The 26518-nt window shown below is 49.3% G+C and overlaps 1 protein-coding gene across 3 annotated transcripts in view; it reads left to right on the forward strand.

Moving 5' to 3' along the window:
- TENM2 (teneurin transmembrane protein 2) overlaps nt 1-26518 on the forward strand; it is a 1124432-nt gene that overhangs the window by 1046402 nt on the left and 51512 nt on the right. For all 3 annotated transcript variants that reach the window (XM_066344467.1, XM_066344468.1, XM_066344469.1), the window contains 6 exons: nt 4432-4642; nt 9674-9793; nt 13366-13627; nt 14375-14642; nt 19227-19370; nt 19794-20043. In XM_066344467.1, coding sequence (XP_066200564.1) covers nt 4432-4642; nt 9674-9793; nt 13366-13627; nt 14375-14642; nt 19227-19370; nt 19794-20043 — 1255 coding nt within the window. The remainder of the gene's footprint in view (nt 1-4431; nt 4643-9673; nt 9794-13365; nt 13628-14374; nt 14643-19226; nt 19371-19793; nt 20044-26518) is intronic.

The following is a 26518-nucleotide window of genomic DNA, read 5'->3' on the forward strand; positions in this document are numbered from 1 at the left end:
GTTGCTTTTCCTGCTTTTTATCCGAAGCTGCTACTTAGCCACTTGGATAACTTTTTCAGCTTCTTTGACACTCAGTGTTCAGCTCTGTGGGTTGGGTGATATTGTGATAATGGGAATAACAGACAATCACTGAGTACTCACGTAACAGGCGCTGTCCCATGCACTATATATATAATATCTGATTTAATCCTCCCTGCAGCACTTTATAACATCGTCATCTCCTTCCTCATGTTGCAAATGAGGAAACTGAGGCACAGAGTAGTTCATTGTCTGAGGTCAGCTGGTCAGTAGTCGCCGATATGATATTCACATCTAGATACCCTGGTCCACAGTCTGCAACTTAAGGGTTACCATATTCTTCTTTGTAAGATTGCCATGAGGATTTAAATCAAAAATACAAATCCTGTTCAATCTATAGCACTGATTATCGCTGTCAATTATTATTAACTTATCACTGCCTCGAAACAGCATTCTTGCAAAGATTCAACCTACCAAGCACATACCAGTAAATGACTCAAATAAGGAATTATTAATTTTATTTATTTTTGCATCCAGTTTTTAAAAACTAGAGAGTTAAAAACTTGCAGGGAGTTTCTAGTTACTGTAATGCCTACAGTTCATTGAATACATACTATCTATCAGACTGATATTATATATAGCAATTCTTCTCTTCCCCATCACATAACCCAATGCTACATGCACCATTATAGCTCAGCTTTAAAGGCAAAGAAATCAAGGTGCAACATGGTTGATTATCTTTCTCAGCTCATACAGCCAGGGGCTAGAGATGAGCTTCAAACCCTGATTCCACAGGCCAGGCTCTTTCCTCTGATGCTGTGTGGACTTTTTTTTTTTTTCTTTTTACCTTGGGAATTCTAATTCAAAGGATTCAATCTAGCACAAACCTGATTCTGCTCCGTGTGCCGGAACTCTGGTAGAAGATTCTCTCTGATTTTCTTTATCAAAAGCAATGAAAAGAATGTGCCTTCTCTACCTTTCCCAGAAAGTTTCTCCCCGCCCGCCTCTCTGCAATGGCCACGACAATTAGCGCACGACGTCTGCGTGTGGCATGCGGCCAGCGCTGTGAGGTAGCAGGAGTTCTGGCAGAAAGCACCCAGATAAGTCTCGTGGCCACATCACACAGAGCGAAGTAATGAGGACACGTCGCGTAGACCCAGCACTCCTGGGTCACTCTCCCGTAACTGCTGAATCAGAATCAGAATCAGGCCCTTTTTGAGGACACTGCAGACCCCTCTCACCACCCTCACTATGGCGGGGGGGGGGGGACGCAAAAGCAACCAGGGGAACACATAAGGAGGTGGATAAATAACCACCCAACATCGTAGGAGGGCCGTACCGCTCTCCCGCCCCGGTTGAATGGAGATGCCGGCAGCCTCTCGGGTCCTGAACTGGCAATTCCGAGCAGTTTGATTGCCTGCTTGATTGTTTGCAAGATAACTGTGCGATTGTCAGTGACAGGGTAATTTACTGAGGATTGCCGTATCAGACGCCACGCGAGGGGCTTGCTGGCATAAAGATGCGATGCTCATGACTGACAGGCCACTGGGAGCCTGGAGTGCCAATTTAAAGTTCACAGTGTCGCCTGAAAGTGTGCGGCAGTGGCAGCGTGTAATCACGCAACATGATGAGGTCATCGCAGGCATCACGTATGCTCACGCCTAATAACGGATAGAAGCCTAAACGTGCCATCCCTGGAGCGGGTAGATGTACATACATACGAGAACATGACATATGCTTTCTCTCTCTCTCTCTCTCTCTCTCTCTCTTTTCTTTCTTTTTTCTTTTTTTGCTTTTGCCATTTGCTGTTGCCCATGTGTTTGTAGGACATCTCTTGCTAGACAGGCCTTTGAATAAAAAAAGCCCAGAATACAAATCAACAAAACAGCAGGGGAATTGGAAGTCCGTGCTTTTGAAATGCTCCCGAGTCCAGAATAAGGGGCAGACTTGGGGGTGGAGGGGCTGGGGGAGGAGGATGTTTCGTGCTTAATAGGGAAACCTTGTCTTAGGCTATTATCTGAGCCCGCTGAGGTCCTCAATCTGGTTCTATGGAGGGGGTGTTTCCGGGGGGTACGTGCCCCACTTCAGGAGGGAAAGGAGCCGGAAGACGGATGGGACTCCTCATGGGAAGAGGCGGGTGGCCTTAGAGAAAGCTATAGCCGTAATGACAGTAGTTGTCTTCTCACCAGAGATGTTTGGGCAGCCGCGGAATGATGCGCTCCCTGACCACTAGCTCCGCGGGGTATTTTTTAATCCGAAGCAGGCACTCCATGGTAGATGCCTTCTGTCTAGAGAAGGCGGTCCATGGAGGATGATGTTAGTTAAAGTCAGAGAACACTGACTTTCTATGTATTTTTTTATTCTGTCAGGGGCTCTGGGATCCGCTGACCGGTGGGTCTGAACCAGGAGCTGAGCCTTACCCAGCGGCGGCGGCTGCTGCTGCTAAAATCCTGCAGTGTGTTTTGTGGGTGTGAGATTCGCGGGGCTCCCGGGGGCTCCCGACTCAGCCAGCACATCGGGCTGTGATGTTCAGAGCCTCGACTTTGAAAGTCTCTAGACGCCAAGCGCGCGTGCCGGCTCCCCCTCCCGCGTCGCACGGGCATTGCTGGGAAATTCCGTGGCTCTTACTTGTGGGAGGAGGCGCAGGAGCGGCATTCATCCGCCCACCCGTGTGCAGAACGAGAGGCGGGTTTTAGCGTCGAAAGCCGAGCGCCACACGCGACCTCCTAATTCGTTTGTTTGCTAAAAAGAAAGTAATGCATTAAAATAATTGTACATTAATTGCGAAATTACAGTGGAACTTTGGTGCAATTTCATATTTCGATTTTGTTCGCAGAACCAAACAAGAAAGGTAATGCCAAAAAAAATTACACTGTCGTCAATTTAAAGCACACAGCCAGGCCTCTGATTCAGAGTTCCAGGACAAATATTTGTCCAGTCACAGCCCAAGGTTTGAGTGCGTGTCTCTGTGATGCTGATTATGGCCCAAAAATGCTTTGATATCTAATCTGAGAGGTGCAAGCAGGCTATTTCCCCGAGCTCCTCCACTGTGTTCAGTCCATTCTCAGAAGAATGAACAAGGGTTGGCCAACTAATTCGTTCTCAAGGAGCATACACTGCCCTAAAGATCCCCATCCTCAGCATTAACGAACAAGTGAAGAATGGGAAACAGTCATATAGTCATTCAACAAACATTTGTTCCGTGCCCAATTCTGTGGTTGACACTAAGTGAGGCATGAATGTAGAAATGAATAAGACACTGTTCTTCTCTTCCGAGAGTTGTTTTCCAGGCAGAAAGACACGCGTACAGAGATAATTAATTCCAATACAAGGAAGTTGGCATTAACAACACTTTCTGAAATTGACTGTGTATTAGAATCATGTAAGAATGATGATTGAAATGCAGGTCCCAGGACCGGCTCCTGGAGACTGCAGCTGGGGAGTCCTGGGGGAGGCCCTGGGTCCTCACAGGAGTTTGATGCAGAACCATTCCTGAGAATCTCTGCTTCGGGGATACACAGAACAGGAATACCTAGCCGAGCCAGGGACATCATCAGGAAGGCTTCCTGGAGGAGGAGGCCACACCTAGCATGGGTCTTGAAGGATACGTCATCTGTGTTTCCCCCATAGTATTGTCAGCTCCTTAAGGACAGACGCCATCATCCTTTGTTCTTTGTTCCCTGTGTTATTTCCAGAACGTGGATGGCACTCAAACATTTGTTGAATGGTAGACGAGCAAATTAGGAATCAGCCCAGGAGAGGGATAAAGGGGTGGGAATCCGAGCAAGATAATCAGGATGTTCCGAGTCCTGCAGGTATGCGGTAAGGTAGCACCAGAAGCAATTGGGTAAACTCATGGCTTAATTTCGGGGTGCCCGAGCCAAAGCCACTTCTTCACCTTTCCTGGCGAATGTAAGGCTCACCGCACCTGGCTCTCCAGCTGGTCAGCAGAGCCCACACTGGCTTCGAGGGGCAGGGGCGGAATGCTCTCCTCCATTGAGGAGAGATGCATGTTGATTACTTGTGCCCCCATTTGCACAGGACCCTGGGAACTGGCTAAGGGTAGATTGTTGTACTGTGTTGTTTTAAAGTAAAGTATATGTTTTTATTCCCAACCGCTCGACAGATACCTGCTTATCACAGAAAAAGTAGAAATTCCAGGAAAGAAAAATAAAGAGAGACGCACTCATCTATTCCCTGGAGATAACCATTTGTCAACATTTTCATTCATTTCCTTTCAGTGTTTTACTTTCAGTCTTCCTTACGTTGGAGTTACACTGGGATCGCTGTGTGACACCTGCCGCGTCAGGCCTCCGGGAAAGGCCGGTGGTCCTCGGGACGAAGGTGTCAGCGTCTCCAAGCGGCTCTGGGCCAGGAGGTCCACTGACGCTGGCTCTGCCTCTGTCCTTCCAGATGGCCTGGTCGACTGCCTGGACCCCGACTGCTGCCTGCAGTCGGCCTGTCAGAACAGCCTGCTGTGCCGGGGGTCCCGGGACCCCCTGGACATCATTCAGCAGGGCCAGACGGACTCGCCCGCCGTGAAGTCCTTCTACGACCGCATCAAGCTCTTGGCAGGCAAAGACAGCACCCACATCATCCCTGGAGACAGCCCCTTCAACAGCAGGTAGGCGTGCTCCATCCTTGCCGGCTCCTGCGGTCTCTGCGCTCCCTCCCGGGGGAGCAGGACAGGGTGCCCTGGTTCCTCTGTGGGCCCCATTGGCCTGGAAGGGGGTGCTCTCGGGGGCCGGTTCACAGACGGCCATCTCCTCTGTGTGTGGTCCGGGTCGGTCTCCGGAGCAGAGTTCTGGTCTCTCTGTAGGATTGGGCCACAAAGACCTGCTGGAGACACCTGTTGATTCCCTGGGTGTTAGATCATTTTTATGATCTATTATGTTAGGATATTATTGTTGTTGTTTTTTTAATCTCCCTTTATAATACCTCCACATGGCTTTTGTTTGGTCGTTGCTGAAATATTTCATTCAGTGGAGTGGTACCTTGATAGCATAACTTATGCAGACATCTTAGAGTCAAGGTGATGGCAATCGGTAGAATTTATTGAGCGCCTATAATGAGCCAGACACCTTATGTAGATCATCTCTAATCCTCACGGCAACCCCATCAATTGTGTCTGCTAATTGCCTACTTTGTGCAAGGCATTATGTCAATCAGGGCATTTGTACCTCTCATTCCAAAATGGTGGTGTGGGGCCAAGGCGGGGGGGGGGGGCATTCTCTTGAGTTTGTTTTTGCTCTCAGTTGCGAAGTTGAAGCTTAGGAAAATTCTAGGAGCAAACTGTAGTCGAGTTGGCCCCTCCCTCCCCCAGGACAAGTTCAAAGTGGACCCGCCGACGAGAGAGCAAGGGGAAGGGCTGGCTCTGAGACACCTGCCGTCCCCCCTCCTCCCCGCTCGACACTGTCTCTGGTTCTGAGCGTGAGGAGAAGGAGAGGAGACACAAGGGTCTTCTTATGGTCTCCCTGCGCATCACTGAGCTCAGTCTCGGTCAGTCGGTCGGTCGGGGCCAAGATACCGTAGGTGCCTGCGGATGTGAGGATGGCAGGCGTGATCTTCCTGCGGGCTCCGCATCCTGTCTCCAGGCTGGGACCTCTTTCCCAAAACCTCTGGGAACTAGGAACTTGAGCAGGGTGGTCCAGGGCCCCTGGCATGCCCTCTCTCTCTCAGTTCTCTCTCTCCTGGCATGATTCTGGGTAGCCCCAGGAGCGGCTCGGGAAGTATGCTGCTTAACCAGGCCTCACTTCTTACAAGAGCCCCTACCATTGCACGCGATTCTCTTGGAGCTCCCCCCTCGTTAGACTTCGGGGAGGAGACATGGTCAGGCCACGACTCGGACTCCGCCCCTCCCTGGACAGGGTGGGATGGGGAGGTGGTGAGTAATGGAAGAGCCAGGTAACTCAACAACCCCTTAGAAGCCTCTGGAAAGTTGTGCAACTTCAGCTCCTGGCAGTGCTTTGAATACGAGGGTTCTGAACAGGGTCACCTTGGGCCAGCCACTTGAGCCTCTCTTCTTTCTGGTATTGCTCCAAAGAAAACAGAAAAGAAAAAAGTAATCTCCGGCCTCTTCTGTTTCAGCCCAACCGTGCCTTCCCCCCACCCCCACACCCCACCCCCGAATTGTGTCAAATTATTAGGCGAGTTATTTCACCTAATAAACTTCATTTTCTTGTTTGGTGAAATTAGAATAATATGTGTAGAATATACCATATATGATTTTAATAGAGGAACCCCTCAATAAAAAATAAAAAAAAGAAAGAAAGAAAAGAAACCACAAATCTCTGACCAAAAAAATGTATTTTCCTCTGCTTGTTAAAATCCTAGTTCTAGGACAAGGATTCTGGAGGGATGTTCCCTTTGAATTATGAACATACTTCCTACTGCCAGAGACCCATGGCTGGTCCTTGCATTAGGCCAGAAGCATTTCGGTACAGTTTGCGTGTAGTTTGCTTAAACTGCAAATGCACCTTTCGAAGTCCCGTGCTCTGTTTCAATCAGTCAGCCTCTGTTAACATCTCACTATTTCCACCCTAAATCTAGTCATTTCCTGATGTGCTCCTTGTCACACTCTTTCCGCAATTTCCCTTACAATTTCATCTTATCTTCTTCATCAGTAGTCACCACTTCCAGAAGACGCCAGGAGCAAAGATGCCAGACAGCAGGCAGGGACCCCAGAGTATTTGGTGGGCCAGCCCCAGAGATCTGGGCAAAAAAAACTTTGCTGTCAAGAAAGCTCCCTCCCAAATGAGCCCACGCTCCGGCATGTTGGCATGGCGGCCGCATAACTCAGACACAAAAGATGTTACTTCCAGACATAGGTTGAAGTTCACCAAGCATGTGAATTTCAGGGTGTTTTTCTCTGGCAAATAATGAAGAACAAAACTAGAGTAAAAAAAAAAAAAAAAAAAAAAATTTTAAATACTTAATTCGAGACTTCTAAGAAGGCATTTCCCCTAGATAATGGCGTACAAAAATAACTAGAATGCCTTGACTCCACCACTATAATTTATAGAGCAGATCTCACTATCTAGATAATGTGATAATTGTTACACATCAATAATCATAAATAGAAATGTACTGATAGCGTGTCTTAGCTGAATCTTTTTCTGCAAATCAACTGCCTAGAAATGAGAGGGGACCAGGAGCAAAGAAGAATTAGAAAAATAAGGGGGTAGAAATCATGGGCAACCCAGCCACTTTTATTCCTGTTGCTCTCTGCAAAGTCTCGTGCTACCAGAGTGATTTAAAAGAACGAACAGTTGTATAGAAAAGGAAGGAAGGCGGAAACCCCTTATTTTGTTTTCTCGTTGCAAGTACTTTGTACCTGGCGGTCATCAACACACATCACTGATTTTAAAATTGTGTCTGGGAAGAACTGAGAGAAATCTTCGTCTGCGATAAGATGAGGAAACGCAATTTGAACAAAAGAATTATTTGCATAAATTAGTTTCCCACTTTCCAAAGGCTCTGGCATTGTGGTTGGAACCAGCTTAAAATGAGATTCATTTGTGAGGCAGCCAGGAGCAGACAATTAGGGCTGTCAGTGAGACGGGTCTGAACCCTCCTGAGATGACCCAAGGGTTGGGGTTGAACAGTTGGGGGTATTGCTAATAAAAAAGAGAGGTGCTCAGAGAAGGGCATCCCTCCAATTTGGGGGTCACCTGGGCTTGCAGGATTGAGTGCATTCCAAAAACTAAGCCCGTTTGGACAGGAACCTGGCAAAGCACGGGTCAGCTTGATTACCTAGTCCAGAGCCTGGGCACATTCCCAGGAACCTGGGAAACCTCGCTGCCTTGGCCGAGTCGCCCAGCGGCTTGAAGGCCAGCAGTACAGCTGCAGAACCGCCTGGTGGGCTGGGGCTCCGTGCAGGGGTGGGACTTCTTGTTCACCTGTTTCTCCGTGAGATCAAGAGGCTCTAGCGTGCGGAGGACCCGGGTTCGATTCCCGGCCAGGGCACATAGGAGAAGAGCCCATTTGCTTCTCCACCCCTCCGCCGCACCTTCCTCTCTCTGTCTCTCTCTTCCCCTCCCACAGCCAAGGCTCCATTGGAGCAAAGATGGCCCGGGCGCTGGGGATGGCTCTGTGGCCTCTGCCCCAGGCGCTAGAGTGGCTCTGGTCGCAACATGGCAACGCCCAGGAGGGTCGCAACAGAACGACGCCCCGGAGGGGCAGAGCATCGCCCCCTGGTGGGCAGAGCGTCGCCCCATGGTGGGCGTGCTGGGTAGATCCTGGTCGGACGCATGCGGGAGTCTGTCTGACTGTCTCTCCCTGTTTCCAGCTTCAGAAAAATGCAAAAAAAAAAAAAAAAAAAAGAGGCTCCAGGTGGGAGGAGGCATGTGAATTCCCCACTCCCATGGGCTTTGAATAGAATACTGTGGCGTCTCTGTGGCTTTGTGGGATTTCCCAGAAGCAACTGGTCGGGTTATGGGCCTTCTTGGGAAAGTTCTAGTTACTTACTGTCATCTGGAGAGAGGGAAGCGTTCTCTGACAGTGGAAACAAGTTGAGTGGGATTTCTGCCACCTCCCCTGCTGTCAAGATAGCAGAAATTTGATAGGAGAGAAATACACAGTGACATGGAAGCCAGAATCCAAGATAGTGCTACCAGAAAAAAATATATATATATCTCCACTGTTTTCTTTTCCTCGGGCAGGCATGGATTGTGAGAAATCTTTGCCCTTCAAGGGCAGCAAATAATAATGTATAGAAACACCCCAGCCTCATTATCAATGTCTGTGTGCTCCCCTCCGCCCCTTTGACTTCCCAGCCTGGAGGAGAAGGCAGGCGTTGCCTTCCTCCAAAGATGAGAAAGGTAAGCAGCCAGATGGGGGTGCTCTCGCCCGAGAAGGATACTGCCCATGGCGGGCTAAGGGACAGGCATGAGTGATGAGGGGCGGCCTGGAGCTTGGGCCAAGCAAAAGTCGCATGACGTCTGAAAATGAAGCCAGGCTACCCTGGCCGGTTGGCTCAGTGGTAGAGCGTCAGCCCAGCTTGTGGAAGTCCTGGGTTCGATTCCCAGTCAGGGCACACAGAAGCGCCCATCTGCTTCTCCACCCTTCCCCCTCTCTTTTCTCTGTCTCTCTCTTCCCCTCCTGCAGCCAAGGTTCCACTGGAGCAAAGTTGGCCCAGGCACTGAGGATGGCTCCATGGCCTCCGCCTCAGGCTCTAGAATGGCTCTGGTTGTAGCAGAGCGATGCCCCAGATGGGCAGAGCATCACCCCCTGGTGGGCATGCCGAGTAGATCCCAGTCGGGAGCATGAGGGACTCTGTCTCTCTGCCTCCCCACTTCTCACTTCAGAAAAATACCCCAAAAATAAATAAATAAAAATAAAAATGAAGTGAGGCCAAGGGAGAGAGAACATTCCAGGGGCCCCCAGTGCCCAGCCGCCTGAGTGGAAGGGCTACCCCCGGGTTTCACCCCACGTTACTGGTTCTGCTCGTCCAGGAAAGCGAACATTGAGATATCCTCTGGGCCACACCTCTTTGTAGCCGGAAGTTAATGTTGAAAGCCTTCTCCTTCTCTGAGGGACCAGATGAGGACTTGGGGGGGGGGGGGTAACAGTGGCCATAAAGAAACGGAGGGGACTCGACCCCCTGTCCCCTTGCTCTCCCACCTGTGGCTCAGAGATGTGTTTCTTTTCCTCTCAGCTTGGTTTCTCTCATCCGAGGCCAAGTAGTGACTACAGACGGGACACCCCTGGTTGGTGTGAACGTGTCCTTTGTCAAGTACCCAAAATACGGCTACACCATCACCCGCCAAGACGGCACGTAAGTACTCCGTGGGGCTCTACCTGCTCGGGACTTGGGGTGCAAAGAGACAGAGGGTGCTGTTGGCTTAGAACCACGTGGCTTCCCGTTGCAGACTGGAATGCCCACCAGGCCAGACCCCTGCTGAGGATCCCCCACCGGGTGGATTTTTTGTTTTTGTTTTTACTTATTGGTAGAGTATCAAAAATAAAAATAAATAGAATAGTCAACCTATACAAGGCAGCCAACGGTCATCTCCTCCATTTCTCATGTCAGGCGAGTGAGAGAGAGAGAGAGAGAGAGTGTATGTGTGTGTGTGTGTTGGGGGCGGGGTTGGAGTAGATTCTAGAAAGAAAAGAAAGCACTTGGAAGCTCACTCCTGTTTCAAATCAAAGACAGTGCAAGGTGACAAGGACCCGCACCACATCGTGTCCTGTGGTGAGCCCCTTCTGCTTGCGTCTGTGGCTTCAGCGGTTGCGCTGTTTTCACTCCGGTTTTGAGGAGGTGGGGTGTAATCAGCACAATCTAATTAAATACATTTAGCTGTCACCCCGCTGTGTGACGGAGGCCACCCTTCCCCGTCATCTTCTGATTAGAAACCCGCACCCAGGCAGCCCCCCCACCAAGATGAAAGTGCTGTCATTTTCTTCATCCATTGGGCAGGGAGTTGAAATTTAAAGAAAAAGAGAAGAATGAAAGAAATCTAGGGGAAGGGGAAAGCACTTACCCACCCTGGGCTGAAACACACACACACACACACAAACTATTACATTCTGTTCCAAATTGAAGAAGAGACTGTTGCTCTCAATCGGATGCAACCCTTTTTCTATCAAACTAGAGTCTGGAAAATCATAAACGCGTCATGTCGATACGAACTGTGATTCTTGCCTTTCTCTGGTGTCCGAGTCCGGTCTTATTCTCGATTGTCCTCAGTTAGCCTCGCGCAGGTGGTCTCAGCCCACGGGAGCCCTGTCCTCCTGCTCCCACCCGGGAAACCCACAGGAGACATCGGTGTTTCACATCAAATCCTCAGTATTCACTACTTTCTTTTTTTATTTTTTTTTAATTAATTTTACTAGGGTGACATCAATAAATCAGGGTACATATGTTCAAAGAAAACATGTCCAGGTTATCTTGTTAATCAATTATGTTGCATACCCATCACCCAAAGTCAGATTGTCCTCTGTCACCTTCTATCTAGTTTTCTTTGTGCCCCTCCCCCTCCGCCTTTTCCTCTCCCTCCCCGCCCCCCCCCTCCCGTAACCACCACACTCTTATCAATGTCTCTCAGTCTCGTTTTTATGTCCCACCTATGTATGGAATAATACAGTTCTTGGTTTTTTCTGATTTACCTATTTCACTTCGTATAATGTTATCAAGATCCCACCATGTTGTTGTAAATGATCCGATGTCATCATTTCTTATGGCTGAGTAGTATTCCATAGTGTATATGTGCCACATCTTCTTTATCCAGTCTTCTGTTGAAGGGCTTTTTGGTTGTTTCCATGTCCTGGCCACTGAGTATTCACTACTTTCTGATCTCTCACTCACGCGTGTCTGCAGCCCCGTCTAACTATTTTAAAGCCCGAGGACTGTGTGCTACCCTGAGCAACGGGGGCCCTTGTTCATTCTCAGAACCCAGCCCTCTTGCCTTGCAGAGTCTTGTGTCCTGTGACGACACAAGAGGACATTTCTGAGTCCCTGGCCTGCTGTCTGTCCCCACGTTATGCCACCCCATCTCTCTCGGCTGCTTCCTGACTGATTACGGCCCAAATCCACTTCCCAGCTCATCCATCCGAGCCGCCGGATCGGTGATTGTGCGGCTTGTTTGGGTGGCAGAGCCACAGAAGGAGCGGGATGGGCTTGGGGGTGCCCTGAGCAGCCCCGCCGCCTGCTGTGTAGCCGTGGATGTGTGCCGCTGACGCTGACGACGAGATTCTATCTCACCAGCTAGAAACGACTTCCCTCCAGAACATCCGACGCCCCTCTGTGTCCTCTGCAAAACCGTCCCCAGCACCATGCACGCCCCAAAAACAAATGCGGGGGTGGGCAAAAGTAGGCTTACAATTGCAAGTATGCGAAACGCAAGAGGTTATTCTCCTATTCTTTATTTATTCTCGTGTTATTTGTTCTTACTGCTAGCCAACTTGTGCCTACCCCTGTATATACACCAATTAATGTAATAAACAAATTTCTGTGCTGTGCATGCTCCGTTATTTATCTCAGTATTCCTGTGTGCATTCATCGTGTGTCTGTTAAGAAGCACCAAAGGTGTTACCACAACTGGGGGAAGCCTGTGGGTCCGACTCAGGAATTCTGTGGGCTGCTGCGGATTCTAAAATGAAGCCGGTGGCACCACTGCCCTCAAAGGGTGGAGACCCCGGTGGGAGGAGTCAAAAAGCACAAACATTCAATTAGAAGAGAAAAATGTCCTGGGGCTGTCGTGTAGAGAGTGCTGACTAGAATACTTAATAATACTGTGGTGTATGTTTGAATGTTGCTCAGAGGGTCATTGCTAAGGAAGTGGCTAAGAGATTGTAAAAGTTTTCATCATAAGGAAAAAACAGCCCTGGCTGGTTGGCTCAGTGGATAGAGCATCGGCCCGGTGTATGAATGTCCTGAGTTTGATTCCTGTCAGGGAACACAGGAGAAGCAACCATCCGCTTTTTTTTCTCTTTCCCTCCCTCTCCCCCTTCTCTCCCTTTTCTCGTCCCACAGCCAGCGGCTTCATTGATTAGAGCATGGGCCCCTGGCACTGGGGATAGCTCGGTTGATTCGAGCAAGTCAGCCTCAGGCACTAAAAGTAGTTCAGTTGATTTAAGCATCATCCCCAGACTGGGGTTATCAGGTGGATCCCAGTTGGGACACATGTACGTGTCTGCCTCACTATCTCCCCTCCTCTTACTTAAAAAAATAAAAAACAGAAAGAGGAACAAACTTCCGTAATTCTGTGTGAGGGTGATAGCAACATGTATAAATATCAAATCATATTGTACACCTAAAACCAACATAATGCTATATGCCAATTGCATCTCAGAAAAATGAAGAGTCTGTGAAACAAACAAAAAACCGAAACAGCACAGGCAGATGAGAAGAAAGCTTTAGTGAGTCCCCTGCCGTGTCCTCACACCATATCATTATAGCCCCACTATTTATTATTCTAGCACGATGCTAACACCTTTACATCAGCGGTAAGGAAACTTTTCCTAGAAAGGGCCAAGTAGTAAATATTTACAACTATTCGGCTCTGCCATTGTAGCACAACAAAATGTCTCAAGAAAATAAGTGGAAGAATGGGAGTGTCTGGATTCCAATAAAACTTTTTATACCAAAAACAGGTGATGGGCCAGATTTAGCTGATGGGCCTGGTTTGCTCGCCCCTGCTCTGCACGCAGCATTCTGTTTCATTCTCTTGGCCTCTCTGTTTGGTCGCTATCATGATTCCCATTTCATAGGGGAAGCAACCTGCGGGGGGTGGGGGGTGACTTCTGCATGCTCTGCCCCTCCCCCCCCACCCGCAGGTGCGGAGGTCAGAGTACCTGGCTTGTTTCCCCGGGTGAGCTCACCCGCTCACTTACCTCCTTCCTCTCCAGGTTTGACCTGATCGCCAACGGGGGCGCCTCCTTGACCCTGCACTTCGAGCGAGCCCCGTTCATGAGCCAGGAGCGCACCGTGTGGCTGCCGTGGAATAGCTTCTACGCCATGGACACCCTGGTGATGAAGACGGAGGAGAACTCCATCCCCAGCTGTGACCTCAGTGGCTTCGTCCGGCCAGACCCCATCATCATCTCCTCCCCGCTGTCCACCTTCTTCAGCGCCGCCCCGGGGCGGAACCCCATCGTGCCCGAGACCCAGGTAGGAGCGGCAGGAACCAGGGTTAGACTCTCTTCATCGCCTTGGCCAAGCCTGGCTGGCCAAAAGCCCCACCACCACCACCGCCACCGCCCCTCTCCTTGGGTGGCCCAGAAACCAGTAGGAGGGGGAGAAACAAAAAGCAGGAACACAATAGCACCTGTAGCCGCTGACGAGAAAGCCAAACCTCCCCCTGGACATTCTCGATGCTTCTGGAGAGTCGCCCAAGACTTGGGCAGTCACCAGAGCTTTGAATAAAATAAAAACAGTATTCACACGTGCAACCCACCTACCTGCAAATTGCTTTTTATTCCTGTTAGTCACAGAGAGACATGATAAGAGGCGCGTTAATGATCTACATCGGCACTACAACAGAGGGCATATTACATTGTTGCCTCCCCGTGGCTTTATACGATTGTCACTGGAAGGTACGGGTTCATATAATTACAGCCTCTCGCCGCCTCCTTGCACGCAGCGAGCAATAAAGCCTGCTGTTCTTCCTTACATCTTTTGCCAACCCTGTGGTTTTCAAAAAGACACACAACAGTGACCAAGAATAATTATTAATCCAAAAATCATAACCTCGGCCCCTTGGCTCCATGGTGTACGATACAGTTTCGGTTTTGTTTTTAGTTTTAGTTTTTTTCTGACCTCAGCTTTGGGAAGTGGCCCTTGCGCCCCGCGTTGGGCGCGACTCTCGGGGGAGGCCTCTGAGGCAGTGCGCGTGCACACGGGTGTGTTTCTTTCCAGGTTCTTCATGAAGAAATTGAGCTCCCTGGTTCCAACGTGAAGCTTCGCTACCTGAGCTCCAGGACCGCAGGCTACAAGTCGCTGTTGAAGATCACCATGACCCAGTCCACGGTGCCCCTGAACCTCATCAAGGTGCACCTGATGGTGGCTGTCGAGGGACACCTCTTCCAGAAGGCCTTCCAGGCCTCGTCCAACCTGGCCTACACCTTCATCTGGGACAAGACCGACGCCTACGGCCAGAGGGTGTACGGACTCTCCGACGCTGTGGGTATGTTTTGGTTTCAGTCCCCCTGTTGATTCTTGGATGCCATCCTGCATCACTTCCACCAGTGTGTATGGAGTTCCTGATCTGTGCCGAGTGCTATTCTAGTAGATAGAAGTGCCGTAGTCCATGGGACAAGAGTCCTCTTCCATGGGCCTTCTGTTCTGGTGGGGGGTCGAGATCATAAACACAGACTGGACAAGAAAATACATCGAGCAGTGAGAAGGGCTAACATGAAGATAAAAACAGGTGATGATGGATCCTGGGAGGAGTGATATGTACCAGAATGCCTTTCTTTTTTGTGTGTGTGTATTTTTCTGAAGCTGGAAACGGGGAGAGACAGTCAGACAGACTCCTGCATGCGCCCGACCGGGATCCACCCGGCACGCCCACCAGGGGGCGACGCTCTGCCCACCAGGGGGCGATGCTCTGCCCCTCCTGGGCGTCGCTCTGTTGCAACTAGAGCCACTCTAGCACCTGGGGCAGAGGCCAAGGAGCCATCCCCAGCGCCCGGGCCATCTTTGCTCCCATGGAGCCTCGGCTGCGGGAGGGGAAGAGAGAGACAGAGAGGAAGGAGAGGGGGAGGGGTGGAGAAGCAAATGGGCGCTTCTCCTGTGTGCCCTGGCCGGGAATCGAACCCGGGACTTCTGCATGCCAGACCAACGCTCTACCACTGAGCCAACCGGCCAGGGCCCAGAATGCCTTTCATTGAAGGTGTTCGGGAAAGGCTCCTCATTGGGTGATGTGTAAGCAGGGACTTGAATGACAAGAAGGAGGCCAGTGGAGATCAAGAAAAAGAATATTCTTTTTATGGCTGAAAGACAGAGGAGAGTGAGGTGTTTGTGAAGGACCAAGAGGAGGCCAAGTGAGGCTAGAATGTAGTGGACAAATAGAATATTCGAGACATGTGAGAGGTGGTCACGTCCCAGAGCGAGCACTTGCACCTGGTAGAGAATCCATGGTGAGAACCAGAAAATGGAACCAGGGGAGCTAAACCCATATGCTGTGGTTCCGACATTGCCTTTGAGGGGGTCACATGACCCCCCTACTTACAGAAGACCACCCTAAGAGAAGTGCCCCATGGTTGTCAGTCTTTGAAGAGTTGAGAGCTGTCAAGTCCACTGCACGTACCCTGCTTAGTTTCCTGCTTGTAGAAAGTTCTCTGGAAAGTTCATTGAAATCCAGATTCTGGTGTTGTCTTTTGCGTTTCGTTTTTGTTTTAGTGAAAGGCTTGTGATTTCAAGTTCTGGAGTAGGTTACTAAACTAAGAAACCAGCAAACTCAGAAATTTTCACCATCGAGGGCAGCTAGTGTTTGTCAGGCATGGCCGTTGTGCAGAGCGTGTGGTAAATCCTTTGTCTTGGGCAACGTCTCAGTAACCCTCTCCAGCAAGCACTGCCGTGACCCCCACTGTGCAGATGGGACGGGGCTGGGGGGTGATGGGTGGGGGGTGGGCAGGTACTTTGCCAGAAGGTCCATCCATGTTGTCACAAATATATAGTAGTACAACTAACTAGTACAACACTTGTTGTTTTTTTATCTTTTTGAGACTAGCCATTCTAACAGGTGTGGGGTGATACTTCATTCTGGTTTTGACTTGCATTGTCTTGATGATTAGTGATGTTGAGCACTTTTCCATGTTCCTGTTGGCCTTTTCTATATTTTCTTTGGGAAATCTCAATTCAGATCCTCTGCCCATTCTTTTTTGGGGGTTTTTTGTTTGTTTGTTTGTTTGTTTGTTGCTATTGAGTTATATGAGTTCTTTATATATTTTGGCCCTTAACCCGCTTATCAGATATATGATCGCAAATGTTTTCTCCCATTCGGTCGGTTGCCTTTTTGTTTTGTTAATAATGATGTTCTTTGCTGAGTGGCAGCTTTTTAGTTAAATGTAGTTCCACTTGTTGATTTTTTTTTCCCTTTTGTTGCCTTTGCTTATGGTCAAAACCAAAAACTCATCTCCCGTATTCCTGTCAAGGATCTTACCGCCTGTGTTTTGACCTAGGAGGTTTACTGTTTTGGGTTCATATTCAAGTCTTCGGTCTTTTTTGAGTTAATTTTTGTGTACAGTGTAAGATAGTGATCCGGTTTCATTGTTTTGCATGTGGCCTCCCAGTTTTCCAGCACCATTTATTGACGAGACTGCCCTATCCCATTGTATAGTCTTGGCTGCTTTGTTGTTAATTGATTCACCATATATATATGCATGACTTTATTTCCGAGGTCTGCATTTTGTTCCATCGACCTATGTGTCTGTTTTTATGCCAATACCATAGCGTTTTGATGACTATAACTTTGTGGTCACGTTTGAAATCAGGGAGCATGACGCCCCCAGCTCTGTTCTTTTTTCTCAAAATTCCTTTGATTTGTCATGGTCTTTTCTGGTTCTATACAAATTTGGGGATTGTTTGTTCAAGTTCTGTAAAAAATGCCTTTGCTATTTTGATAGGGCTTGCATTGAATGTATTGATTGTTTTGGGAAGTAGGGACAGTTTATCAATATTAATTCTTCTAATCCATGAGCATGGAATAATCTTTCCATTTACTTGTGTCTTCTTCAGTTTCTTTCATCAGCTTTATAGTTTTTAGTGTGTACATCTTTCACCTCCTTATTTAAAATTATGCCTAGACATTTTATCTTTGGTTTGGTTTTGTGTCTTTTTTTTTTTTAATGTTAAACAGACACTACTCAATAGACCTAATGTCAGCTGGTCTGCCTTGTAGCGATTTTAGCAGCCAGTGATGCTTATTCCCTGGGTCCATTAGGTTATGAGGAATTGCAAAGTGATATTTTAATTGTATCATTGCTTCTTTACTTATTAGCTCAAATACTTTGATATAGAGATACTTTCCCTTTAACTGCTTGGTTATTTGAGGTGCATTTTCAATAAGAAAGAAAGGATTTATGCCTGATTCCCTTTATTTACTAGTTTTCAGTATAGTAAGTTGGTTTTTTTTAACATCCTCTAAGGGTGGCAAATTAATGTGGTTGTTTTTTTTTTTTCAGATACCATTAGGAACTCATAAACTAAAATGTCTCTAATACATTTCAATCCATTGAAGTTCTTATCTTCACTACTGGCCAAATTGTGCCTTCTTTAGTCTGCGGAAACCTTTCCAAGCCGACTCCCAAATTCTTTCCACGTGACCCCAGGAGAATTTTACTCCCCCCTTTCTCTCGGGTATGATAAAATGGCCCTGGTCTCATCTTGTTCATTTCTTGCTCTGGCCAATTCTTCAAGGATCTCTGATTCCTTTTAATGAGAAATAGTATTTCAAGGCCACAAGCCAGGCACCAGTAATTCTCTTTGCTACTGGGTCAGTCATTGTGTCTTGGAATTTTCAGAGGACAAGCCGGGAAATTGATGTTTTTTTCTAAAAAAAAAAAAAAAAGATAAAATGTATCTTCCATCCGTATCGACACTCCCATATCTCAGGATTTAAAAGAAGCTGTGGAGAATCCCCAAAGGTGACACACGCAGTTAAGAATTTAATGTGGTGGGAACAGCAATAATAACAATGCCTCATATTTCTAAAGCAGCATTGCAATTAAGAATATATGCAGTGGATAGAGCATCGGACTGGGACGCGGGGGACCCAGGTTCGAACCCCAAGGTCGCCAGCTTGAGCACGGGCTCATCTGGTTTGAGCACAGCTCACCCAGCTTGAACCCGAGGTTGCTGGTTTGAGCCCAAGGTCACTGGCTTGAGCAAGGGGTCACTCGCTCTGCTGCAGCCCTCTGGTCAAGGCACATCTGAGAAAGCAATCAATGAACAACTAAGGTGCCGCAACAAAGAACTGATGCTTCTCATCTCACTCCCTTCCTGTCTGTCTGTCCCTATCTGTCCCTCTCTCTGTCTCTGTCTCTGTCACAGTCACACACACACACACACACACACACAAAATGTATGGCGTCTTGGCGTTTCATCTCTTCCCTGCTTACCTCATGTCTCTGAGAAATACGGGCTTCACACACTCTGCTTTCCACATGGGAAAATGAAGCCACGAGGAGGGGTGAGCTAGAGCCTGCGTCTCTCTCTCTCTCCCATTTGTCCCTGTGGCAGATACAGGAGTGTCTGCAGTTTCTGGAATCCGGAGTGAGCATGCACAGTGCCTTAGCTCACACCAGCTGTTGCCTCCCTATAGATGAGCCCCAGGGCTTCCATAGGCCTTTCTCCTAGTGAGCGAAAATACACAACACAGAATAGAATGAATGCATGCCGCAGACAGTGGGCTGAGAGGCACGGTCCCCTGGCCCTCTCGGAAGGAGAGGTGTATTGGTTTTTAAATGATTCACCTCCCTCCTCCACGTCACGGGGGCCATTTTTTTTGAAAGCCAGCTGTTCTTCAGAAAGGTCTGTCCATCCCCACAGAGTACGACTGTGTAAAGTTTCAAGGTGGAGTTCAGCATGCAATCTGAATTGAATAGGATGTGGAATTGCAAGGGGCAAAGCAGCCCGCCCACCTCCCCGGGTGAGGTCTGGGAAGGGAATCGCAGGGGCGGTCTCCAGGTCCTGCCGAGAGCCGGGGAGTGACCGCGCGGGCTCCGGCCTGACGCCCCGCCCCCCCCCACCCCCTCTTGTCCTCCAGTGTCTGTCGGCTTTGAGTACGAGACCTGCCCCAGCCTCATCCTGTGGGAGAAACGGACAGCCCTCCTGCAGGGCTTTGAGCTGGACCCTTCCAACCTCGGCGGCTGGTCCCTGGACAAACATCACATCCTCAACGTGAAGAGCGGTACGTGACACACTGCCCTTCTTAGACGCGGCCCCGTCGCCCCTCCCCTCCGGAAACTCCTCCCGGCCTTGACATTTAATAGGTAGCCTCTCCCCCTCCTCTCGGCCCTGTTTTCATCAAATGCCCAGATACTCGTGGGTTTTCCCACCTTAAGTTTTTCAAATGTCACCGAAGGGTGGGCTGGATTTTCCGAGACTGTCCGCGTCGTGTCCCTCGCGACGCTCCTTCGGTTACTTCTACAAACATTACCCGACCTCCTGCCGTCCCGTGGGGTCCCCCCCCCCCGCGACAGCTCTCTCGGCATCATCGGGAGGAAACTGGGGACCTCCCCCGGATCGGAGTCCCCGCCCCTCCCCCGCAGCAGGCCGGCAGGAGCGCGTCCCCCTCGGGGCCGCAGTGACCGCCCCCACGTCCTGCCCGCAGGCATCCTGCACAAGGGCACGGGGGAGAACCAGTTCCTGACCCAGCAGCCCGCCATCATCACCAGCATCATGGGCAACGGCCGCCGTAGGAGCATCTCCTGCCCCAGCTGCAACGGCCTGGCCGAGGGCAACAAGCTGCTGGCCCCCGTCGCCCTGGCCGTCGGGACCGACGGGAGCCTCTTCGTCGGCGACTTCAACTACATCCGGCGCATCTACCCCTCTCGCAACGTGACCAGCATCTTGGAGTTACGGTAAGCGGCCACACAGAACCCCACCTCGGGCCCCACTGCTGCCGCCGCCGCACGGCCTCCCTGGGTGAACGGTGGCCACGTCTGGACAGACGTCAGGATAGAATAGCTATTCCCTGTGATGGGCCGAGGTTGGAGACCGAGGACCAGAATCCAGTTAGGATTTGGGGAAATGCTTTGTGTGTCTCTAAAACACCACACATGTGCTAGGTACACTCGTCCACGCTGACTTACAAACAAGGCTGGGCGCTTTCAGTTACAGTTCTTGAAGGGGGACCTGGTAGCTGTATGTCCTAGAACCTCCACACGTGAATCTAAAGGTATTCCAAACAGTTAACGAGCTCCTACATGAAGCTGCCGGTCCATTTCCGTGGTTTCTGAAGTGGCGCTTCTTTAAAACTGCGGCTTCCCGGAACCCAGCTCCAGAGGCACCGATCCGGGAAGGCCAGAGAAAGGCCCAGGCATCCTTAGTCTCTGACAAGCTCTGTAGGATATTCTGATGCATATCAAGTGTGAGAACCACTCATGTTTATTGACTAGTCTGCATGTCTGTACTGAGCAGCTCTGTGTGCTGCCTTTCTGTAAATTCTCTGGATCTTTGCACTTTCACCAGGATGTGACTTAGACCTGTTGAGAACAGACCGTGCTAGGGAACATCTGCCCCCCCTTGGTAGAGTCACTGCTTGCCACTACGTCTGACGTCCTGACTGCTCTATGCTGGACACAGTGTCTTGGCAACTCTCTCCCCAGGAAAGCTGCCTCCTGGCCGTCAAACCTAGAGAAGGATCTGTAAGTAGAGAGAGAGAGAGATGAAGTCTATAAATAAGGAAGAAAATGTATTCAACAAATACTTGGTAAATGTCTACTGTGCCAAGGGACAGGAAGGGGGCGTGACAGACAAAGTCCTAGGCGTTGCGTTTGTGGTCTGATACGGAACTTCAAATCCTGTGGACAAATAGAAAATAATTTCAAGTAGCGTTAAATACTTTAAGGCAATCGAACAGGATAAGAGATAAAGAACATGGTGGGGGCACAGGAGGGATGAGGAAGTTACAGAGCTAAGGTGGTCAGAAAAACCAGGCGTTTGAGATTGGTCCTGAGTGATAAGGTCAACCGTGTGAAAATCTGGGGAAAAGTATTCCAGGCAGATAGAAGTTGTACAAAAGCCCTTATATCAGCAGTTAACCTGGTTTATTTGATGGGTTGATAGAAGTCCAATATGGTGGAAGAGTGGTGAGCTCAGGGGAGACTTCTGTGTCTGAGAGGAGGTCAGAGAGCAAGGTAGGGTACCAATGCTTCAGGGTCTTATTGATCACGCTGACAAGGGTGAATTGTATTTTTATTGCAATAGACAGGCGTTGGAGGTTGAAGTAGAAAGTAGGGTAGAGTCAACGTGACCAGATTTGCATTTTTTAATGATTTGGCTACTGTGTGGAGCATGGAGTGTCAGAGTGGAGGCTGTAGTTGTCCAGGATTTGTGAGATGGTGCTGTGGACGAGGATGGTTGCCAGGGCGATCAGGGGATGTGTTCCAGTCAGGGTATGTTTTCGAGATAAATCTGATGGGAGTTGTTGGTTGATCTGGTTGGTGTAAGGCATGAGGAACAAAGAGAGAAGAACTGAGGGTGCTGCCCAGGATTTGCACTTGGGCAACTGAGTGGATGGCGGTCCCTTCTGAAGCAGCCGTGGCTACCAGGTGCGGGACTCAGACGAAGTCGCAGGTGGCACTGGCATGTTAGTTCCTGTGAGACCCCTTCTGGGAGAGAAATCAGTGATCTGAGCCCCAGCCGGTGCTGCCGAGACTGTGCCAGGCCCAGGGAGGGGCACCAAGCAAGGAGGGAAACCGCAGCTCCACCCCACAAAGGTTGCAACCTCAGCATGGCCGTGGGCATTTACTGGGCATGGCAGTGAGCCACACCGGGGCTGGGACCGGAGGGGGTGCGACCCAGGCTCCTAGAGCATCCATTTGACGGTAATACAGGCAAGTAAAGGCAAATCGAGCTGTGTTCTATTAGAGCCAACAATCAACCATCACAGAAGGACAAAGAGGAGGTCCTGTAACAAGGTGTCATAACCAAAAAATAAAAATGAACGAGAGAGAGAGAAGGAAGGAAAATGGAAAAGGCGGGTTGATCCTCAAGCCACCAAATTAACAACCAGACAAACCACTTTCTCCCAGAGCTCCCCAAGGAGGCCTCCTTCCCAAGAAGTGTGTGTGTCCTCGTTTGTCCCAAGGGAGTCACCTGCTGCTCAGGCATCCCGTGGGCAGTGGAGAGCCGTGGGAGGAGGCAGGAGGGGGCAGAGGCAACATCGTGCTTTCCCATGAGGGTCACATGTTTTGATCTGGCTTTTGCCACCCTCTCCGTCTTCTCTGGCACTGCGGTTCCGGCTCGGAGCTGAATCCATCCCGGCCAGCTGCACCCCCCGCCTCCCGACCTTGACACCCGGGCGGTGCAGTCTGCTTAAAGCACCTTCTCCCCTCTCTGCCTCTTTGTGACCATCTCTAAGGCTCAGTGTGAAGGCCCCTCTTCCTTGAAGCAGAAATAGCTCTCACCCTCGTCGGGGCCACTTACCTCTAATTTCCCACCCGAGTTGACAGTGGGTACTGCCTCATTTTTTAGTTATTTCTGTGGAAGCCCCGAAGGCCCTCATGTGTGAACTCCCACGGAGCAGCCACTTTGGTGCCTCGGCCCCTTGATGCCGTGCGGACTGTCTGGTCCACACAAGCAGCTTCCGACCCAGAGCTGGGGCTGAAGGAGACATGGAGCGCTGTCCTCTCTCTGGCTGGGGTTGGGACTTGGTTCCATGTCCCTCAAGTTGTAGAGGCCGCAAAAGCAGTGGTCCCAGCGAGGGGCCCTCCCAGAGAGCATCACGCCACACCCCCATGGTGACACTGACACAGCAGGGGAGGATGGAACCTCAGTTTCCCTCCACAGCTGTGTGGTGTTTTCTGTGGTGTTCCCTTTCGTTTTCTTTTCTAACCGCCTCTGGACGTGTTCTCGCTTTCACCGTCCAGGTACCCAGAGACGATTAGAACGTAAGCTTTTATAGGAACATGGGGTGGATTCTTCTTTTCTTCCCACTTACGTACCTGAAGACAAAGGCCTGTCAGTCCCCGCTCTTCAGAACAGTAACCGGCAGAGGGAGGGAGGGAGGAGGGAGGGAGAGACCTGTGTCCTGCTTGTGTCTCTTCTCCATTGTCAGTTGGCAGCTGAGCGATCCCGCTCTGGCAGGCGGTGCCCGTCCCTGTCCCCCGCGCCCACCCCAGAGCCGAGCCCCTGAGTCGGAATTGTCCGTAGATGGCCCCATGGTTTGGGGGCACTGTTCCCGTCCTGTCCTGTGACTCTCTGAGACATGCGGGGGCCGAGCTCTACACACTTGAAAAGCTTCTTATTCTAGAAAAAAAACACCTTCTTCTTAGGTAGGATCCGATGACACCCGCGTTCAAGACACGTTCCACACTCTCTTCCCCCAGCGGCCGGACATCACCTTCTGTGGCCCGTTTCTCTGCTCATAACGGTCACCCTTTCCAGGTGACCCTTGGGAAACCTACGCCCTAGGGGGAGCGGAATAAAGGTGTTTCAGTCACGGACGTCTTAGGGTGAACTTCTATCGCAGAAAAGTCTTTCCTTTCTCCCCAGGATGAGACTTTCTTAGGAACTGGACCCCAATCGGAGGCAGGAACTGATAAGGGGTGAAAACGGTGCCCCTCTGCCTTTTCTGGACTTGGTCCCCTTGGTAAACAGAAGAATCCCACCCTTTCTGTAACTTCTGAAATTCCAATATTTTTTATTTCCCAAATATCAAGTTTATTATAATATTTGATCATTTTTTTCAGCTACAACACTTGCCCGTGCTGAGATTCTGGGGGTGCCGTTGGGGTGGGTCAATGGCATGATGGCAAAGGGCGGGGAGCGCTCCCCGGGAGGGAGCTGTCCGGCCTGTGGGTGCTGATGCTGAAGAGGGAGGAGACAGGAGACCATGGGAGCCTAGGAAGGAGGGCAAGGGCGGCAGAAATTGGACCTGAGCTTCACTTCACCAGGCAAAGATAAGCTTTGCCTGAGAGTTTCAACCAGGACAGACCCAACATAGAATGTTAAGGAGGAATAGTCTAGTTAGAGAGCCGGTACTTTCCCTGTTATCGTCAGGGGATAAACACAAAGGTCAAGAGACCAAAGGTAACAAACACAGCATCCATCTGGAAGAGCGATCACAATAGCCCTTTAAAATTTCGGATCATTCTTGGCACTGTGTTCGAAGGTCTTTTACCAAAGACGAGTCTAGGTTTCAAGGGGCCTGAATCTGATGCAATATCAGAATGAAACTGAAATTATTTAGGATGAGAAAAGAAACCAAAACAACTACAGATTTTGAAAATCTGACAATTACTGCAAACATCACAAAATCCAGACAAATGACCTAAAAAAATTTTTTTTAATTTATTTTTTTACAGAGACAGAGAGAGAGAGTCAGAGAGAGGGATAGACAGGGACAGACAGACAGGAATGGAGAGATGAGAAGCATCAATCATTAGTTTCTCATTGCGCATTGCGACACCTTAGTTGTTCATTGATTGCTTTCTCATGTGTGCCTTGACCGCGGGCCTTCAGCAGACCGAGTGACCCCTTGCTTAAGCCAGCGACTTTGGGTCTAAGCTGGTGAGCTTTGCTCAAACCAAATGAGCCCACGCTCAAGCTGGCGACCTTGGGGTCTTGAACCTGGGTCCTCTGCATCCCAGTCTGACACTCTATCCTCTGAGTCACTGCCTGGTCAGGCCTTAAATTTTTATTAATTAACTACTATTACACTTCCTTGACCCTTATTTTCTTGCACTTTTTTTTGGCTGTATCCTCTCTGATCGTCTTTTAATATGAAAATGATTTTGTGATATTATTTATAAGAAAAATGGATAGGGAGGGATTCAGTCTTTCCTTCAGTATAGCTGGTCAAAATTTGCTTCAGGTAATTGATAAATGAGAAAATTTTCTATCATGTTCGCCATTGATTATTGGTCATGTTGTGAAAATTGTTAGAATTGTAAGCGTTGGGAAAACTTCAAGCTTTTTTCATAGTATTTCTGGGCAGTCCAGGTTTTCTTGTGCAGTGAATAATCTAGATACTTTTTTGAACTGACGCTCATTAACCAGTTTGTCATTGCTGTCCTGGTAATGGTGACACACATACAGCATCTACACTGGGCATTGTACTAACTGTAATGATGAAGGGGTCAGAGCATAGGGCAGGTGGGGCAGGAACATGCCTGAAAGCAGTTCCTACCCAGAATTTCTAGCAATAATCTCACAAAACAATGCAAGAAGTATGTAGGATCCACATAAACACGTCCCCCTAAAGCTAAATTAAATGTATCCCCACTCACTTTTGTTTAGTTAGAACTAAAACAAAAGAAAACCAAAAAAAAAAAATGTGGCCATTCCAGCTCCACCCTCTTCGGTAGCACAGAGGGAGTTGGAGTGAAAAGAGACGATAGCTGATTGCAGCTTTGTGATTCTGAGTAGAGGAACGTTGGGGCTTGGAACCAGTCCCAGGCATTGTCTGCCCAGCTGTATTCCTGCCTTCCGTCACTCAAGAATCCATTTGCCCAGCCTGACCCTCACCAGGGCTCTCGACTGAAAATCAGGGTATGGAGTAAGCCACGTCCGTATTTACTTCCGTCCATTCGCAACAATGACAAGCACACACACGTGAATCACAAGACAGCCCGATGAGCCCTCAGCAAGGCAGGCTGATACAGCGTGGAGAGACCCTAGAGGTTTCGCAGAGGAGTCATTGAGACTCCACAGGGTGCAGAGCTAATCCACCTCAGTTCTTGAATCTGAGGCACCACTTTTTCCTCAAAGTATATTTCCTCGAAGTGTTATTGAGGCCACGGCCACAAGTCCTAGGCCTGTCCCTTGAAAGTAGAGCACAAGTGCTTATTATCTACATAGACCGACTCAATGTCAATGGGGCTGTTATTTTGGTTTGTTGCCCGCGAGGCACCCACCCTGCTAATGGCCTTGGGCTAGAATAGCAGTGACCTCAGTCTTTCTCCAAATCTCATGTCCATAGGATATTCAGGCTCTGCACCCTCCGTGACTTGGTCTCCCACCCCTGTCCTTCTCTTTCCCCCAACATAGATATTATATTAATCAACGTAAAGCAGATGTTCTTAGGCAAGAAGTAGGTCAGGTCTGCAGACCCAAATCCCATCCAGTCTTTCTACAAAATCTTGACTTAAAAAAAAAAAAAGTGGAATTGATATCGCAATAATTAAGAGCCAAATATGACTACCACTGGTAGCAGATAACATTTCACTTTCATTAAGCAATATAAAATAGACCCGAGAATTCCCGGCTGCCGCCCTGACACACCAGGCTTTGCGGAATGAATCTTAAATTGCACCATGTCAGTCAGAGCTCAGGAGTTATCAGCGTCATTTAATTAACTTTTTTTTTTTTTTTTTTTTTTTTTGCACAAAC

Source organism: Saccopteryx leptura, chromosome 6 (genome assembly GCF_036850995.1).
Source record: "Saccopteryx leptura isolate mSacLep1 chromosome 6, mSacLep1_pri_phased_curated, whole genome shotgun sequence".
Classification (NCBI taxonomy): Eukaryota; Metazoa; Chordata; class Mammalia; order Chiroptera; family Emballonuridae; genus Saccopteryx; species Saccopteryx leptura.